The sequence below is a fragment of the Lissotriton vulgaris genome, chromosome 9 (genome assembly GCF_964263255.1).
Source record: "Lissotriton vulgaris chromosome 9, aLisVul1.2, whole genome shotgun sequence".
NCBI lineage: Eukaryota > Metazoa > Chordata > Amphibia > Caudata > Salamandridae > Lissotriton > Lissotriton vulgaris.
The window spans coordinates 128,327,455-128,347,712 of record NC_141697.1 but is presented as its reverse complement, the minus strand read 5'-3'; the positions used below and the strand labels follow the sequence as shown (position 1 = coordinate 128,347,712).

Below are 20,258 nucleotides of genomic sequence, written 5' to 3'. Positions count from 1 at the left end.
ACTGGACCGCTGCGGGCTAGCCTGAGAGATAAGAGGGTGTAAGTTCCGGGGCAAGCACGTTTCTCGCTGGCCACACTAATGTTACCGTATCAATTTGGAGGGTTTGACGTTCCTAATTTCGAACAGTATTATTATAGCGCACAAGCACACTTCGCGGTGTATTGGTTTCATCCACCCCCGTTCATGCCCCATCTTGCAGTGGAGGACGGGTACATTACCCCTGTTCCCCCGAAGGGATATCTGTTCACACCAACCAAAGAGAGGGAAAGGGATCCATCCACGGTTGACTGTACAGTGAAGTGTGGAACTGGTTGGCGCGTGCTAAGGGGGTGCAACTAATGTACTCCCCTAGAGTGCCGTTGCGACACTGCCCGTTGCTGCCAGTTATGACTGAAAAGATATGCCAAAACCTGCTAGATAAACTGCAGTATAGGACCTGGGGAGATCTGTATATTGGGGGAATTTTGCACGAAGGACCAGTTCTTTGGGGAGAGCGATCACTCCTTCATTGATGTGTTTCTTTACACCAGACTCAGATAGAGTATTAGAGCTAAAACCCCGGAGTTCCCGAAGGAGCCGGAGACATTCAAGTTGGTCCATCTAATGTTACAAACTGATGTTCCCAAACATGTTATCTCACTGCTATATAAGAGGGTTCAAAGTGCGCCTCCCCCTCACCCAGTTAGGGCCAGTCGGGAATGGGATGAGGATCTTGGTAGCCCCCTAACGGACGACCAGTGGGAGGCGAGCTAGCTACAAACAGACGCTGTCTCCAGCAGCAGCAGGCTGCGCTTATTGATCTATAAGTTTCTACACCGGCTTTACCATACCCCGGCGAGGTTGCTCCACCTTAGGGAAGATGACAAATGCCTGCGCTGAGGTCAGAGAGGAGCGGACTTCATGCACTAGACATGGAGGTGTCCTCGAGGGGCTACTTATTGGGAGGAGGTATTCATGGGCCTGACCCACATGATAGGTACTCAGATCGAGCCCACCCGCCTTAGAGCACTGCTGGGGCTGACTGGAGACATTAAAACACCACACCGAGGATTCCTAGCACTGGGAGTGCTTTTGGCACAAAGGCAGGTGGCCTGTAGGTGGGGTAGGGGCAGGGCGCCTAAGTTTAAGGCTTGCATCCATGACTTATCCTCTTGGCAGCAACACCTTCACGCCTATGCGGAACAATTGCCGATGAAATCGCGCCCCTGACAACTTATCCCCTGAGTCAACATACGGAGGATGAGAGTGCTGGGGTAGCTCAGGTGGACTTGGAGGGGGTGTGATGTATGCTTGGGATGGTGCAATAAAACGTTGATATATAACAAGATATTGAGGGCACGAGATATACGGGGGTCGCTGCTGGACTGACAAAATCAGCGACGGAATCTGAACACCTGCTACTTTGCAAGAGACATTGAATTGCCTGGCGAGAGGACTTTCGTCTTGTTGAAACTCTGCATATGGTTTCATTTGTCAAGCTTGGTCTTTTTGGTTGAAGTCGAGGGGGAGTTTGGGGGGGACTGAAGGGTGGGTAGTTGAGGGAGCGGGGGGAGTGGGACAGGGGAGAACGGCGAAGTACACCACTGTTATTGTATGTATGGCAATAGCTCGACCTGAAGACTGACCAATATGTGCTGTACTGTATAACATGCTACTATGTACAATAAAGGTTTTTGAAACTTAAAAAAAAAAGGAAAAGGAAGGACTAAAGAGGGAGTACAAAATAAATTAACCAAAGAAAAAGAAGCATTGCCAAAAGACAGTAAAAGAAGCCAATTAAAAACACGGGCAGAAGATGGGTGTAGCTTAAAGCTCATATTCCAAATACAGAATATCTTGAAGAGACAGCGCAAGCGCTGCTTAGGCGAGACCTAAAAAGTGCTGCACCGCCCACAAGTTTAACAAAAGAGATGGCAACGGCTGCTATCGCAGACGTCTGTGTGTCTCAACGAACAGTATGCTTGCTCACCATGAAAATAGATCATCACCGATGTGCAACAACCCATTGGAGGGCTTTAGCAACATTGTGGACGACTACCAGGACCAGAATGCCCTAATAACATTCCCATTGGGGAGGCTCACTCAAGGCCCATAAATCCCTTAAAATGCAAACTTCCTGCTGGTCACTGTCAAGGATTGTACCCATGATCAAAGTCGTAAGACCAAAATGCGTAGGGGAGGCATACACTTTGGTATTCTTTAGAGCAATAAAAAGAAGAATCTAACCTGTTGAGAGTGCTAAATGAAAAGTTGCGGGATTTATACAATGGTAAATATTTAACTAGATTATTGCTTTTACATTTAAGTGTAAATCATTACGATAATCAAATGTGTTCATATAGTGCTTTGTGAAAAACTCTTCCATATCTATGAATATGTTTGTCACATGTTATTGCACTTGCACTTTATATATTGGGAGGCACTCTTCATGTGCATCATGTGATCAAGGCCTTTGGAAGGCTGAAACGCGTTGAGGCGTTGTTGCAGGGTGTATAATGAAATCCTTTGCACAGATGAATGGGTCTACCTTCGTCTGTGTGTGTATATATATATATATATATATATATATATATATATATATATATATATATATATATATATATATTTTACGGAACAGAGATCCAGGGAACAGGAAATCAGGCAAGCCCATACGATAGATGCAGCAGGTACGTTTATTCCTGGCAGAAAAGACGATGCGTTTCAACCGGTAAACAACGTTTATAACGAAAAGTTGTCTCAGCGGGGAATCACAACGCAGTCGTTATCACGAGCGCGTTGTGATTCCGCATACCATTATACCAAATCCAACACCTTCCCCCCATAAAATGGGGAGGAGGTGTTGGATTTAAAATCCAACGCCTTCCCTAATGTCCGCATAGACTGGAGTTGGAATAGTAAATTATACTATTCCAACTTCCAGTGCCCCCCCTCCGCAAGTCGTTGTTACGACTTGCGGAGTAAAGGTATGCGGAATAATAATAATAATAATAAAGGGGTTTCTAAAGCGCCTGGTGACGCCATCACGGCGTATCCCCGCGCTGTGGAGCGAGAGTCAAGAGGGCAGAGGCATCCATCCCTAGAGGGCAAACAGATGTGTTTTTAAAAGTTTCCGGAACATAGTTTCAGTTTTGGCTAGTCTGATCACAGCAGGAAGGCTGTTCCACTGGGTGGCTGCCAGCACCCGAAAGGAGCGGCCTCCCATCCTGGCCCTTCTTACACGAGGAACTGTAAGGAGACCCATACCCACAGAGCGAAGTGCTCTTTGGGGTAGATAGGGGATAGCCAAGTCCTTCAAATACCCTGGCGCTTTTGCAGAAGTTATCCTATAACAAAAGAGGAGGGCTTTAAAGAGGATTCTTTTCTTTATAGGAAGCCAGTGAAGGGCAGCCAAAGTAGGCTTGGATGCTGTTCTTTTGGGGAGTCTGAGGACTAAACGGGCCGCCGTATTTTGCAGCACTTGCAGTCTTCTCAGGTTCTTCTCCGTAGTTCCTAATAACAGCACATTCGCGTAGTCAACACGAGAAGTGACCAGAGCTTGGATCATAATGCGTCTGGCCTCAAGTGGCAGAAGGTCCAGAGTGCGGTATAGGGTCTTCATAACCCCAAAGCTTTTCCCCACCAATTTGTCAACATGACTCTCAAAAGAGAGTTTAGGATCAACCCAGACCCCCAAGTTCTTGGCCTCACTGCACGGGATGGGCAGAGAGCCAAGGCAAGGCGGCCACCATTCCTGAGTCCAGCTCGCCCCATCTCCCCCTATCACTAGCACCTCCGTTTTAGCCCCATTGAGCTTCAGGCAGTGTTGATTCATCCAGCCAGCAAGCTCCTGCATGCAGGTTTTAAAATTGGCTGCTGCTAACTTGGGTGACTGTGACAGGGAGATGAGCAGCTGCGTGTCATCGGCATAAGATACTAAATCTATGCCGTATGACTGAACTACAGCTGCCAATGGAGCCATATACAGGTTGAACAGGGTGGGACTCAGGGCAGAGCCCTGAGGCACCCCCTGTTCTAAGGCAACGCTGTTGGAGAGGAACATACCTCTCTGAACCTGGAAACTACGGTCAGAGAGAAAGTCCTTGAGCCATCCCCATGCTGCCTTGGTAACCCCAGCGCTGCTCAGACACTGTAGCAGGGTGGAATGTGCCACAGTGTCAAATGCGGCGCTGAGGTCTAGCATGATAAGTGCCATAGTGTTACCCTCATCAGCTCCGATCCGTAAAGTTTCGGTTGCTCTCAGCAGGGCAGTCTCAGTGGAATAGTTCTTTCGAAAGCCGGACTGAGAGCTATGAAACATATTGTTTGACTCTAAGTACTCCATAAGCTGAGTGTTTACCAGTTTTTCCGTCACTTTCGCCAAGTAAGGTAAAAGGGAGATAGGACGGAGATTTTCCAGTATATCCTGGCTTACATTAGATTTCTTTTTTATCGGCAAAACTATGGCTTTCTTCCAGTCTCCTGGAAGGGTGGCCGAGGAGAAAGACAGTTGGATAACATGTCTGAACAGAGGCTCTAGCACATCCAGACTGGCATTGAGTATTTTGGGGGGGGCCGGATCACGGGGGGAGCCTGATTTAACCTTCTTGCATACAGTGACTAGTGTTTCCGCAGCAGGGACCTGAAAGCTGGGTAATTCTGAATCTAATAAACCCACCTCCCTACTACTGCCGAAATCAGGGCCATTAGTCAGATTACCCGTAAAATTGGCATAGATGTCCGTAATTTTACCTGCAAAGTATTGAGCAATGTTGTTGCAGGTTTCCACTGAATCAGCGGAAGACACACTATTGTTCGAGATTACAGATATCTCTTTGAAAATTTTAAAAAGTTCCTTCGAGGAATTTTCAGCCTCCGCAATGCGATTTTTATAGTGTGTGGCTTTGGAGATCCTTATAGCCTTATAGTACTCTTTTTGCATTTTCTTATAGTCTGTTTTAATCCCCGGGCAGAAGCTGACTCGCCACTCTCGTTCCAGCTTCTTGCAGGCAGATTTCGCAAGTTGAAGTTCCGGAGTGTACCAAGGGGTAGTTTTCCTCACATTCTTCGTGCTTCTCTCATTCCGCAAGGGGGCCGTTTTATCAAGTGCACCTAAAATGCGATTATGTAGCTCATGATGGGCCACTTCACAGTCAACTCCTCCTAATGGACCACCTACTGTAATTAGTTCACTGAAGGTAGACTGCGAAAAGCCTTTCCATTTCCGTCGCTGATACCTCTGCTCAGAATCTCTCCTAGACTCCGCCTCTGCAATCTGAATCAGGAACGGAATCACAAAGTGATCAGACCAGGGGACCGGGATCGGAGTGAGAGGTTGTACCCCAGAACGGTAACCAAAAATGGGGTCTAAAAGGTTCCCTAATCTATGCGTAGGGTCCTGATTGATAAGATCAAGCTGTAGGGAGCGAAGATTGGAGCAAATATCCTTCGCTTCCATATCCAGTGGATCGTTGAAATGAGCGTTCATGTCACCAAGCACAAAGAAACTCTTTTTCCTAATAGCTTGGTGAGCAGTGACCTCCGTGAGGCTGGAGCAACGCGGTCGTGATAACAACTGCGTTGTGATTCCCTGCAGAGAAAAAGGCTGTGGGATTAGAACATACATTTGTTTCAACCACGTCTGTGGTCTTGGTCACACACACACACACACACACAGACACACACACACACACACACACACACACACCCTTTGGTGGACCAGGAAGCGAGGTACAAGGTGCCTTGCACCACTGCACAGATATTTCTGGCACCAGCAACAACGTTGTCATCAGCCATGCAGTCTGTTGGGAAACCGGCAATATGACCGATCCCTGTGTTATGTGTCATTACTTCCAGCGGTTGGACGAGGGGTTTGACTGAGGTAACCAGCACGACATTGACTTTACACAAGTGGGAGGTGAAAGAACACCCTATTGTTTGTTGGCGCACCTCGATAAATGCCTATGTATGGAACAATATGAAAAGCCTGATTTTATGTAGTGTGCTTTCATACAGGGAAAAGTTCAGAATAACGAACTGATGGGGCGAAGCCATTGACCCCGATTCAACCAATCCCCTTCCTCCTATCACACAAAGCAACCAATGACTATCTAGGATGCAAAATGAAAGCACGGATATGCCAGTGCAGTTTTTTAATACAAAGCAAGCAGGAAGAAGGCCCATTGCCGAAACGCGTCCTTGCAGATTAAAATAAAGTTACCTGAGCGGACCCCAAGAGTGCAGCGTTTTCTTTGAAACAGGAGCGTACACACGCTCGCACACACACTCGCACACACACTCACACACACACACACACCCACACCACCACACACACCCACTGGAAAAAAACCAAGGCTAAAGTTATAGTTTAGGTGAAAATGTCAGTTTAAATATAATGTTTTAAACTTCAAAAAGCAAGGAAATTTAACAGCTATAGCTATTTCAAGTAACTATAACTGAGTTGTTGTCAATGATGTCAGTTCATTTGTCATCAGTAATGCAATCAATGATGTCACAGAACATGTGAGGTCATAAGCGGTGCTTGGTGAGGGTGCGAGTTATAGTTACTTGAAATAACTGCAACTCTGTAACTGCCTAATTTCAGTTTTTTCTCTCCTTTTTTTAGCTTGAAATGTTAAGCTTAAACTGACATTTTCACAATTTAAGAACTTCCCAATGTCAGGCTATTTGGCCTATTACTTTGAGCTAGATTTGCTTTAGTACTGTTAACCAATATAAAGTCTGCAGTAGAGTGGGAACTCCTCTCTGAACTTCCTCAATATATATATAGTGTCAAGCTATATGTGATTGTTAACAGCACAAATAAATGGATCCGTAGACCACCATTTTCACATAAAGGAATCTCCTTCCATCTTTGTTATCATGTTTTTTCAGAAAAAATGTACTCCTGTGATCAGGAAAGGCAGAGAGCCCTGGACGAGACAAAGGAAACACCGAGGGAAGGTACCGTCATCCCAGAATGTGGTCAAGGAGGTCTCTACAAACCTGTGCAATGTCACCAATCCACGGGGTATTGTTGGTGTGTCCATGTAGACACAGGACGCCCTGTGCCTGGAACCTCAACTCGGTAAGAATGTATTTAGTTGCACTTGTATGATAACTCAAACTTTCTTCTTCTGTTATGCCTTTTTCACAGAAGTTTCCCCCAACGTCACACGCCGTCACTACAAAAGAGTCAAAGTCAAAAGTGGAAATTTCTTTATTCGGTTATTTCTAGCACCATAAAAGAGTACATCAAACATACAGTTAAAACACAATAAAAAACATAACTTATCACTGTGTATAGTTAAAACGACGAAAGAAATAATTCATGATGATTTTACAAAAGAGAAGTCAATGGGTAAAGTGCTCACGTGCCAAAGTGCATACGGGTCAAATTAGTAAAAGCTTAATAAAATCCATGTTACGTGAGCAACTTACAACATATATCACTCCTGTTCAACTTATCAAATAGTGACCATAAATTAATAGACATCACTTAAGCTCATTACCACACAATTAATAACCCAGAATAGAAAAATGCATTATACATAAAAGTGTTGTTCACTTCAAAAGAACACAAACCGCGAAGACAGCCTATATTCAAATCGAGTCTGTAGTCGTGCTCAGAAGGACAAAAATTACAAACAGCAGTCCTTCTATACCTGGCCTGGGATCAAGTAGTCCAGGACCCCATTCCACAAGCCAGGAGGTCTTAGCATGCCATTTCGCTGCTTCCCACAAACATGGCCTAAAATTAGACCATTTAGAACTGATTACAAGTTCAGGACTAAGTTATAATTCCAGTGAAAACAGGAGTTTTGCACAGCCTTCAGAATTACAACTGTATGATAATTATCACATCTCCCAGTTTTCCTTTTATAGGGTTCAATTCACTAAGGAGCCTGAGGGGTACCATATAAACCAGTTCAGCCCCCCACTCACTGAAACAAAACACAATTAAGACATGGCCTAAATGCTAGAACCGATGCATGTGGACCTAATATCAGTCGATAGCTGCCACAATCTGGTGTGCTGCTTGGGCAGTGAATCCTACACTATCTATCTCTATAGGTCCCTGTTCTGTGTATAAAAATGTTCCCAGATAGTGCAACCCAGTGCTGAATGTGTTAAATACTGTTGATGCAGGTGAATACCAAACGTGCAAAAAAATGTGTGAAGGGGCATGGGGTGCCTCACGGAAGTAATACCATGGGAGTCCACGGGTTGGTTCTCACCAGTGGACTCAGGTTCTCATCATCAGCACACCCGTACCTTAAAAGAAAAAATGAAGACAAATGAGTAATAGTGATGGTGAAGTGCACATGTGCAATAGAACCAGTAAAGAATTTACTTATTACGTGTACTTGAGCGTTGCTCTAAATACTAAAAAACTGACCACATAAAGTAGATCCTAGCATATAGGGACCACTTTATGTTTTAAAAATGAGCTAAAACCAACACTAGCTAACCACCTTTATTCTGTGCTGTGGGTTTGCTCACATTAAAAGGACACTCTGCTGCCTCTTTACATCATAGAGAGCCAATATGTTTCACTGCCTGTTGATTTAACGGCAATTTCTTCAGGGCATGGGTCAGTACCACCACTCTGCTTTTCTTTCACAAATAAATGTATTCCTAGGGAACAATTTAAAATACAGACAACACATAGTTAGCCACACCCAGGCACATCTCCTGCGGAACAGTTACTTCACTGAGCCATTAGCCATTCGACCACTCCCTCCATAGTTACCGTTTAGGTGCTCAGTCTGAGCATACTGGTGACCTCCTTTCTCCTTTTTGTCACTGTGGCGGAACTAGCCCCAGCTACTGTTGTTAGCCTGCAGGGAAAGGCACATGCATCACCCTCATATATCAAAGTAAAAGTGTGGGCTTGGCTATAGCCTTGTTCAGCGTCTACATTAAAAACCTTTTGGGCACATTTTCACATTAAGCTGCTCAGACTGAAAAAACCCTTTGGGCGCATTTTCACAATAGGCTGCTCAACCTGTGTATTTCTGCTGTACCACGCTCCACTCGTGAGTGTAATTACAAGAGTCTACATAATCAGTGTTTCCCAATCGTAGCACGTACACGTACTGGCCTCCCTAATCCCATGCCCAGTCAGGGTTGCGGCATAAATGGGGAAAAGGAGGAGGGGGGGCAAACGACGGAAGAACCGTCTGTTGTCCCCAGTGAGTGTACCCGCCTCCAGCTCGAAAAACTGTAACCTCCCTTGCTCCCTGCTTCTTACCCGGGAAACGCCGGGTAAGACTATTGCTGATTTATTGCTACCCTTATGTTGGTGGGTGTTAAAAGCCGATACGATTCCACTCAATGGAATCATTGAGGCCCCGGTTGTCTGTCCCCTCTTTGTAGATCCAGCGTGCTTCTTTGTTGGACAATCTAAGTTCCATATTGAACTTGTCCCCAGTCACCTTTTCCAATATGGTCCACTTAAAACTCTTGTGGTGATTATTCTGTTGTACAAAGTGCTGGACCAATTTGGTAGTGAGTTTACTTGCTTACAGGGTGCTAAGGTGTTCCTGCATTCTGATTTTCACCTTACGTGGACGATGGCGTGGGCGAGTAATCACACGGCACCGGCGTTTCCCGGGTAAGAAGCAGGGAGCGAGGGAGGTTACCGTTTTTTGAGCTGGAGGCGGTTACACTCACTTGGGGATAACAGGCGGTTCTTCCGTAATTTGCCCCCCCTCCTTTTCCCCATTTATGCCGCAACACTGACTGGGCATGGGATTAGCGAGGCCAGTAAGTGTACGGGTTATGATTAGGAAACACTGATTATGTAGACTCTTGTAATTACACTCACGAGTGGAGCGTGGTACAGGACAAATACACAGGTTGAGCAGCCTATTGTGAAAATGCACCCAAAGGGGATTTTCAGGCTGAGCAGCCTAATGTGAAAATACGCCCAAAAGGTTTTTAATGTAGACGCTAAACAAGGCTATAGCCAAGCCCACACATTGACTTTGATATATGAGGGAAATGCATGTGCCTTTCCCCGCAGGCTAACAACAGTAGCTGGAGCTAGATTCGCCACAGTGACAAAAAGGAGAAAGGAGGTCACTGGTATGCTCAGACTGAGCAACTAAGCGGTAACTATGGGGAGAGTGGTCGAATGGCTAATGGCTCAGTGAGGTAACTGTTCCGCAGGAGATGTGCCTGGGTGTGGCTAACTATGTGTTGTCTGTATTTTTAATTGTTCTCTAGGAATACATTTATTTGTGAAAGAAAAGCAGAGTGGTGGTACTGACCCATGCCCTGAAGAAATTGCCTTTAAATCAACAGGCAATGAAACATGTTGGCTCTCTATGATGTAAAGAGGCAGCAGAGTGTCCTTTTAATGTGAGCAAACCCACAGCACAGAATAAAGATGGTTAGCTAGTGTTGTGGTTTTAGCTATTTTTAAAACATAAAGTGGTCCCTATATGCTAGGATCTACTTTATGTGGTCAGTTTTTTAGTATTTAGAGCAACGCTCAAGTACACGTAATAAGTAAATTCTTTACTGGTTCTATTGCACATGTGCACTTCACCATCACTATTACTCATTTGTCTTCATTTTTTCTTTTAAGGTACGGGTGTGCTGATGATGAGAACCTGAGTCCACTGGTGAGAACCAACCCGTGGACTCCCATGATGTTACTTCCGTGAGGCACCCCATGCCCCTTCACACATTTTGTTGCACGTTTGGTATTCACCTGCATCAACAGTATTTAACACATTCAGCACTGGGTTGCACTATCCGGGAACTTTTTTATACACAGAACAGGGACCTATAGAGATAGATAGTGTAGGATTCACTGCCCAAGCAGCACACCAGATTGTGGCAGCTATCGACTGATATTAGGTCCACATGCATCGGTTCTAGCATTTAGGCCTGGTCTTAATTGTGTTGTGTTCCCTTTATAGGGCCCAACTATGGGTACCTCAAAGTGGTAAAGGGAAATTATCACACAAGAGAAAATCCGAGATCCATGCATTCGAAATTTATCGGGTGCAATAAATTTCATCCATCATGAACTTTGAACAGAAAATGGGACATAACTTGCAGATTTTGTTGCTTAGTGCACCTAAATCTGTCTTCCCCACAATTTATGTCAAATTACGGTAGGTTTGACCTGCAGAAATGTGATAGGAGATGTGGAATTTATAGAACGTGCTGTTTACGAAGAGGAACAGGCTTCCTCGGGAGCTGAGACAAATGGAGGATCCCCTCCTTTTCAGAAAGAGATTAAAAACTTTTCTCTTTCCTAGTTCGTAACTGGTCACTCTTGCGTCTCCTAGAACACTGGTCTGATTATACACTGTTGGCTCAGCGCCCGGATGCCTGTTAGGTGATAGGGCGCTCTAGAAGTATTATAAATAAATAAACATTGCACCACCTATAATTGCGATCTCTGAATAATCAAGTTTTTTTTACAGGGATTGTTGTTGTTTTCTGGAGTATTCTTAATCAAACCTATAGCTTTCAGCAAATCATACAAAACATTTGGAATTTGGAGTGGTAAATACAGATTCTGTATTTTATGATTTATTTTCACTTCTAGAAACCACACCCGATACGAACTGCAACCTGGAATGATGGTATTTTCCAGTTAAGGTAAATACTCCACCCCATTCCACACAATTTATAATCAGAGTCCCAGTCTGGTCTACTCTATGTTTTTCCACCCCTTCCCCCATCAAAATTTGAAGCTGGTGGAGAAAGAAGCAGGACTGGATTTAGTAAAGCGTAAAGATGCATCAGACAGCCTTACCCGCTGAGGTTTCTGCCAGCATTGGGATTCCCTCCCCCCAAAAATCCTTCCTAAACGTGGCCAGCATGAGTACCGACTGCAAGTAGTCCTGCCTACCACCAGAAAGAGGGGCTGCTACTTGCATAATGAAGACCTCAATTAAAAGGCTTCATGCTTACTATCATCATCAGTTGTTCAGAAAATTGAAGGTTATCCTATGCACATTTGGTATGCACTTTCTTTGGATGCTCATCATAGGAGCTCATTAATTTTGGGGAACAAATGCACTCAGGTTTGTGGTATATGTACAATATAGGGTATTGAACTCACTAAAGTGTTGTCAAATTGGTACAGAAAATGACTGCACACTTGTTCTCACTTTTGATATACAACAATTTCTATTAATGCCCAAATAGTCTCTCTTTACTTTTCCATCCTCAAACAGTATACACATTTAGCCTCTCCTTTCTTTACTCTGGACTTTGTGCTACTGAAACTATCCATACCTCTAGTAGTAAAAGATGGTCCTTGTGTATGTTTTGATATAAACTAAGACCTTTACCACTAGTAAGACACGCTAAAATTATGGCATGGCTTAGAGCATTAATTTCTCACAGTCCAATTACAATTTTTTTTCTCCTAAAATTGTTTAGATTTGCATCCAGATTTACCATAGGTGGATTTATCACTCGGTAAATCTGGATACAAATATGCATTCAAAAATATATGCAGAAAACCCATTTCCCTGCTATTAGAAGATATACAGGGAAACCTGAAAGCAATGAAAAATACTAGCTGAAACATTTGCCTAATCGCAAAGGTGGTTACCACTGTAAAATACAAATTTAAACTTCAGACCAACAAATATCGCTCGATTGTGTGCATATGTAAGACTATTGTTCAATACATAAAGCCCTTTGGCTCCCTTTTCAGACAATCAATTTTCCAGCCTTTCATCTGTATGCTGACGACACCCAGCTGTATTTAAACACTTAGGGGCTGATTATGATGGCGGATTTCCCGCATCCACCGGGCCGGCGGAAGCCACCGCCGGCCCGGAGGATGCGGGAAATCCGCCACGGAGGCTACAAAGACCCACCGCCAAATTAGGATGGCTGGTGGGTCTGAGAATCTGTCCTCCGCTTTTCCGCCGCAGTCGCCTTCCGACCGCGGCGGAAAAGCATTAACATGGCTGGTGGTGTCTATCAGACACCGCCAGCCACATTAGGATGGAGTAAAAAGTATGCTTTACCACGGCGGCTTCTCCGCCGTGGAAAAGCATACGGACCTTCACTTCGGGGGCCCGTTGCGGGCCCCCTGGGTGAAGGAGGGGTGGTGGGGGCACATGGGGGGTACCTATGGTACCCCCCTGCATTTGCGTGGACAAAGCAGCAGGCACCGCTCGGTGCCTGCTGCTTTGTGCACGCAAATGCTGTGCATGCATTTTTAACATTGCGGCGGGTGCAGCTTGAAGCTGCACCCGCCGCAATGTTAAAGATTGAGGATGTGACCGCCACCCTGGCGGTCACATCCTAATCTGCACGGAGGGACCGCCGCAGCCCCTGCGGACGGTCCCTCCTACTCTATGGTGGCGGACGGACTCAGGTCCGTCCGCCATCATAATCGGCCCCTTAGTCTCTGGAGGACATAGCGAATCTGGCAAAAACAATGAAGGTAATGAAATTCTTGATGGCACTTCACAATCTTCAAATGAACTGCCAGCAAGCTGAATTATTTCTACTTTCCATGACACAAAACAACACCCTAGTCTGAGCTTTGCTTGATACCTCCAGTTTACTCAACTGCATGATGCATTAAGTTGGGCAAGGACATTGAAGACCTGGATACATCATCATTTGTTTTTAGGTCAGCTGATGGTGTGCTTGTTATCGGAGAGTTCCTTGGTATGCCATGGTGCTGGGAATTTTGGTTTAGAGGATTGAGTTTTCAGTAAGTTGTTGAGAGCTATGTGGTTATTCCAGTGTTGTGTTGTAGATGTTGAGGAGAGTGTTGATTTCTGATGCGGTGTGTGCGATTGGTAGAAGTTGAACCTTTGAGGGTACGGGGCCAAGAGTATTTGTGGATGATGGCTAGTCCGTCTCATACCTTTTGGGTACAGTCTATGCGTTGGATAGTGGAGGCTACAGGAATGAGGACGTATAGGATGTGGGTGAGAAAGATTGATCTTTGATAAATAATGTATCTAGGTTGTGATCATTGATGGTTATGCCCTAAGTTGACAGGGTATGCCTAGACGTGGGTCCCTTGCTCACTTTGCCACTGGATTCAAGATAGCCTGGTTAATGAGGGCTGTGAGCCCGAAACCGGTCCCAGGATGCTTGTTTCCGGTCCAGGGAAGACATGTCTTGGCAGTTCGGGCTGGATGGTTCCCATGAGGCACAGTACAGACTGATTTGCATATGGCCATGTCTGAACTGGGGTGGCGGATTGAGCTAAAGAATGATGATGGATTAAACCCAGATCAGTTAACTGGGGGTGAGTGCTTGCAATGTTCAACACTTCGTCCATCATCCCCTTTGGTTTTGCTTTGTTCGCCCTAATTTGGCAGGGTATGCCCAGACGTGGGTCCCTGGCTCACTTTGCCACTGGACTCAAGATAGCCTGGCTGATGAGGCTGTGACCCCGAAACCGGTCACAGGATGATTTTTTCCAGTCCAGGGAAGACATGGCTTGGCAGTTCGGGCTGGACTGTTCCCATGAGGCACAGGGTCAGACTGATTTGCATATAGCCATGTTTGAACATTGGTGGCGGAGTGAGCTAAAGAATAATGATGGATTAAACCCAGATCAGTTGACTGGGGGTGAGTGCTTGCAATGTTCAACACTCTGTCCATCATCCCTTTGGTTTTGCTTTGTTCGCCCTAATTTGGCAGGGTATGCCCAGACGTGGGTCCCTGGCTCACTTTGCCACTGGACTTAAGATAGCCTGGCTGATGAGGGCTGTGACCCTGAAACCGGTCCCAGGATGCTTGTTTCCGGTCCAGGGAAGACATGGCTTGACAGTTCGGCTGGACTGTTCCCATGAGGCACAGGGTCAGACTGATTTGCATTTAGCCATGTCTGAACTGGGGTGGCGGAGTGAGCTAAAGGATGATGATGGATTCAACCCAGATCAGTTGACTGGGGGTGAGTGCTTGCAATGTGTTTTTTTTTGTCCTCATTTTCGCCCTTGGTGATCAACTAGTAGCATGTGGAAACGAGCTTACTGTCTCAGATAAACTGGAAGGAGCTCCGAGGAGAGAGCAACTCTACTAGGTCCAAAGTAAGTAGTATCGTGATCCAACAAAGCCACTTTGAAATAACCATATGGGACACATGCTGCGTTCATATACCCATCGTGTTGGAATATATTGGGTATAGTCAAACGGAAAAGGAGGAGGATGCCAAGCAGCATAATCATCGGACCTTGGGGGGGGGGGGGGGGGGGGGAAACAAAAAAACGCAAGATCGTCCAAAGCTCTTTACCATTTTAACAAGCTCCAGAAGTTTCTCTTATTTTGGTTTCCTACTCTTGAAAGGTCCATATTTGATGTTTGTAGAACTGACCTTTGCCAATCCAGCAAGATTGGAGGTGTTGGATCTTTTCATTTCTTACATATTTCCCTCCTTGCCAACAAAATACAGAAGAAAATTAGGTTTTTTGCTGGACCATGGAACTCTGGAGAAATACCAAAAATAACAAGAGCCTGAGATAAAGTTAATGGGGATCCCAAAGAGGTGGATATTGAAGTCAAAACAGAGTTCCAGAATTGTATTAGCAATGGACACTCCAAGAACATATGTAGGTCCGAGGCCTCTGCCAAACCACATTTGGGACATAGAACCTGCATATTGTCTGTAAACTTTGACAGGCGTTGAGGCGAATAGTAGGCCCTATGTAATGTGAACAGATGGTTTCGGCGTAGCCAAGATGGTTTTACTATGTTCCAAATGATTTTAAAAGATTCTTGCCACATATTCTCAGCACTAATATCCGTCATATGTGTAGACCATAGCTGATCTGGTAATAAGAACTCACCATCTGCTTCATCTAATAATAGGTTATACCATACTGAGACTTCTTTCTGAAATGTGAGTCTATCCGTTAGTAGTGACACCAATGTACTATCACCTCCTAACTGAAATCTACCTTTAACAAGGGACCTTGCATTTGCCCAGCTTTGCATTTGAAGATATTTAAACCTAGACAACCTGGGCCCCACTTTTAAACTTAAAACCTCCCATGGTAGTAGACTTCCTTCAACAAATATGTCCCCCCAAATTGCCATACCTGCCTCACGTAATGGTGTTGCAAGACTATCCAAAAGCCAGCTCGGAGAGCCAGGGGAATTCCATAACGGGGCTTTAGCAGAATAGTAGTCTATTTTAATGGTACACCTAAGTTTAGTCCATGTTCTACCTGCATCTCTAAGCACTTTTAGTTTTATTTTCTTAAAAAACTTGGGGTCCCCAAATTTAAAAAAAAATTCATGATCTGCCACTTTTTCTCCTCTAAGTAGTGCAGCAAACATGTGTCCGCTCGCTAGGTTTATAGGAGATTTTAACAGCATCCTGATATGGGACATTTGAAAAGCCCACCCGTATAGTTGTATTTCCGGAGCAGCCAAACCTCCCTTCTCTCTACGACGCCTGATCTTCTTCCAGGAGATTCTTGGGTTATGGTTATTCCATATGAAAGAACGTATATCACTTTGAAGTTTGGCTATCATTTTAGCATAAAAAAAAGAGGAATAGTATTAAATAAAAATGTGATCTTCGGTAAGATCATCATTTTTACTAAGTTAGATCTACCCAACAAAGATAGCGGCAGTGTGGACCATGATCTCATTTGCCTACGACATTCTTTTGAGATAAGCAAAAAGTTTGCTGGAGCTATCTCATCTATGTTTTTATATATGTTCAAACCCAGGTATCGAAGAACTGGACTTATCTGGACTCCCACAACGGGCTCAGGGTCATTCCAGACCATAAAGTCTGTCTTGGTTGCATTAACCTCGTAGCCAGATACTGCTCCAAACTCTTTAGCCAACGTAATTAGTGTTGGAAATGCTGATCTTAACTCTGATGTGAATGCTGATCTTAACTCTGATGTGAAAATAAGAAGAACATCCGCATATAGACCGACCTTCCTCTCCCAGCCCTCATACACAAAAGACTTGATATTACTATTGTCTCGAATTTTTTGAGCAAAAGGCTCTATATAAAGATCGAATAGGAGGGGGGACAGGGGGCATCCTTGTCGGGTTCCCCGAGTAATATTAAAAGGGTCCGATAATTCACCGTTAACAAGCAAAGATGCTGATGGATTCTTATACAAGAGTTTAATAGTACGTCTAAATTTGTTGCCTAAATAAAAAATTTCCAGTAGCTCTGATAAGTAGACCCAATTGACTCTATCAAATGCCTCGACTCTATCAAATGCCTTGATGGCATCCAAGGTCAGTACAGCTAGAGGAAGTAATGTCACCGTCGCCATATCAATAGCACCTATAAGATCATATGTCAGTTCATGTAATTGACGCCCCTTTACAAATCCCTTTTGATCTGTATGTAAAATGTTTGTTGCAACTGCCCCCAACCTATTCGCAAGTACAGACGTAAAGATTTTACAGTCTGTATTTAGTATGAAAATTGGCCTATAAGACCCACAGTTTAACGCTGATTTGCCTGGTTTTAAGATCAATGTAATTGATGCATTATCCCATGATTTAGGTGGGGGCATCCCTTCAAAAAGGATCTTATTGAAGAGCTCAGTCAAAAAAGGAATAATAATTGGAGATAAAGATTTATAGATTTCAGATGGTAATCCATCTGGGCCTGAAGCTCTACCCTTTTTACTATTGGCTACAACTTTCTTGACTTCCTCTTGTGAAATCTGAGCGTCAAGTTTATTACTTTGTTCTACTGTCAGAGCGGGGAGAGAAACTTCCGCCAGCCAATCTTCCACCTGCTTTGACTCTACTTGAATATCTTCACAGTAGATGTTACTAAAAAAGTCACGGGGCATTCTCCTAATATCCACATCAGTAGAAACTGTAATGCCGTCAGTCATAATAGAGTTAATGTTATTACGGACTAACTCGTCTTTGTTTTCCATGCGAGCAATTTACTGGCACCTTCGCCATACTCAAAGTGTGCCAGTTTGCTAGCTTCCCATCTCTCTTGGACCCTAGTGTTTAATATCGAGCTTAATTCTCCTTTCAAGATAGTCATCTTATTCTGCTTTTCCTGTACCATAGGAGTGCTTGCAATGTTCAACACTCCGTCCACCATTCCCTTTGCTTTTGCCATGGTTTTAGCTTTGTCAGGAATACATATGACCATAAGTTTGATAGCATGTGCTCTTGGTGGAGAGTGTTTTTTTTTATAGTGAGTGTAATGTGGATGAGGTTTTTGGGTTTAATTGTGCACGAATAGTGCCTCTATTTGCATGGTTTGTGTGTGGTTGTCAGTTTGTGGGCTGGTGCAGTGTGTGTGAGGTTCATGTTACTGCTTGCTTTTCTGAGGAAGGAGCGAAAGATCTGTTTTAGGCACTTCCTGGACAAACAGGCCCAGCTGAGCACCTTTCCAATAATCACTGACAAATGTACCCTCTTATTTAAGTAGAGAAATCTACTGCACCATCTTATAAATGGATTGAAATCTGGTTCAGTTGGACAGGTGGCATGCCATCTGTTCCCTGACATGTATAAATGGAAATCCATCTTACGTATTTCAGTTGGAAATCTAAACTACCCATTCGCTTGAGGAGAATTTGTTGGTTGGAATTTCACTATGGTGGTAGAGTGTCAGAGGGTAGATACTTGTTGTAAATAGAAGCGACCCTCGTCGCCAAAAATGTTGTAAATAGAAGCTGGAGCCTGGTATCATGTAGGTTACTTTATTCAAGTCTTCAGGATGTTAAATCAAGTTACAGAGAAGACCCACCAGGAGTGACTAGCTTGCCACTCAGCCTGCCTGGTTCCAACTGCCAGTTGTCACCAGGTCAAGCCCCAAACACTCCATGATGTCACCCAAGGTTCTAGTGGTGACATCATGTGAGTGACCATGAAATCCCCAGAGGTAGAAAGAAGACAGGTTAAATATAACAATACTCCTCTATATTAAGAGTTTTCTCTACAAAATGCAGGATTTTCCATTATCTCCCAACTCTCAATCAAGCCCTAAGTAATAGAACAATTCATGTCTGCAACCAATGGGAATCTTGAATCTTGGATCCAGCACATTACTCTGTAGCTACCTGGCCACTGCTATTCACTAAGCTCAGTGTGTCATCATTTTAGGAGTACATTTATTGTCATAGCTAGGCTTTCAACTCATCCAAGACATTCAAAGACGGATGTCCTGCACAACCATATGTGATGATCGAAAGGAGCACCTTACATTCCAGGAGCTCACTGGAATTCTCTACTCTACTCTGGTCAGGCAGTTTAGTCACTCCACTACACGAGAAATCCAAAATAAATTTGCTAGTGCCAAATTGACAGGAGTGTTAAGACTACATCTAGGATCAATACCTCCTGGAGTCTTTCAAGTACAGGTCTCTGAAACAAGAGTTTCAAAATTATCATACGTGGAGGATATGATACACATCAAGACAGACAATGAACAATGTCAGATGTTTTGATACCTAGTTCAGTCTCAATCAGACCTATGGCACAAATTAAGATGATTTATACATTCTAAAAATGTTTCAAACAATCCAAGCACTTTCTCTCTAGACTACGGTAAATGGGCAGGTTCTAGCTCCTTTTCTGCATTAAGCCTATGGAGATTACATGAATTGTGGCATGGACACCTTACATAGAATTCAACTGTTCATTGATACTATAAAAAGGCTAAAGTATGGAAGAGCATGGAACTAATTTAGCTCATAATTGCAACACTTGTATGGCGTTAAGTGCCTGAAAGGTCTTTTAATAGGTGCACATTATCAAATGAAGAAAAGCATATTTAGCCAAGACTAGTAGACACATGCAGTCATTTCTTAACTGTTTTTGAGCCCAAAGACTTGCAACTTCATCTGCAGTGGCAGGCCCTGTCTCTATTTGTTCTCTGTCGGCTAGGCACAATATGGGCATATTGTGCCTGAGCCTAAGATGTAAGGTGGGTGTTAGTGATAAAATGAAGATATCTTTAGAAGTGAATCCAGTTCCAGTTCAAAAACCTTTATTTCGGTCATTAAGACCATAAAAGTATGTATGAAATACAATCAAAATCTTGACCATATAAAATTAAAAAGCACATCCATCGATCATGTAAAAGTCAATGTGCATCATCTTTACGTGCCAAGCAAATTTAGCTGCACTGGCCTATAGGGAGGGCCAGTAGGCTCAGAAAAGTGCAAGTGCAATATTGACTAGAAGAGAAAAGCACAACCTGGGTCCAATAAGGAACAGATCGATTGCAGGGACCAAACAGTACACAGCGGAGAACATGAAATCTATAGATCCGGTAAAATCAATACAGATAAAAGTATACATACAAAGGATTACACATATAG

The 20,258-nt window shown here is 44.0% G+C and overlaps 1 protein-coding gene across 11 annotated transcripts in view; it reads left to right on the top strand.

Annotated features, from left to right (window-relative positions):
• Window positions 1–20,258, top strand: part of SMOC1 (SPARC related modular calcium binding 1) — a 798,909-nt gene that overhangs the window by 520,404 nt on the left and 258,247 nt on the right. For all 11 annotated transcript variants that reach the window (XM_086937178.1, XM_086937176.1, XM_086937174.1 and 8 more), the window contains one exon: window positions 6,871–7,063. In XM_086937178.1, coding sequence (XP_086793304.1) covers window positions 6,871–7,063 — 193 coding nt within the window. The remainder of the gene's footprint in view (window positions 1–6,870; window positions 7,064–20,258) is intronic.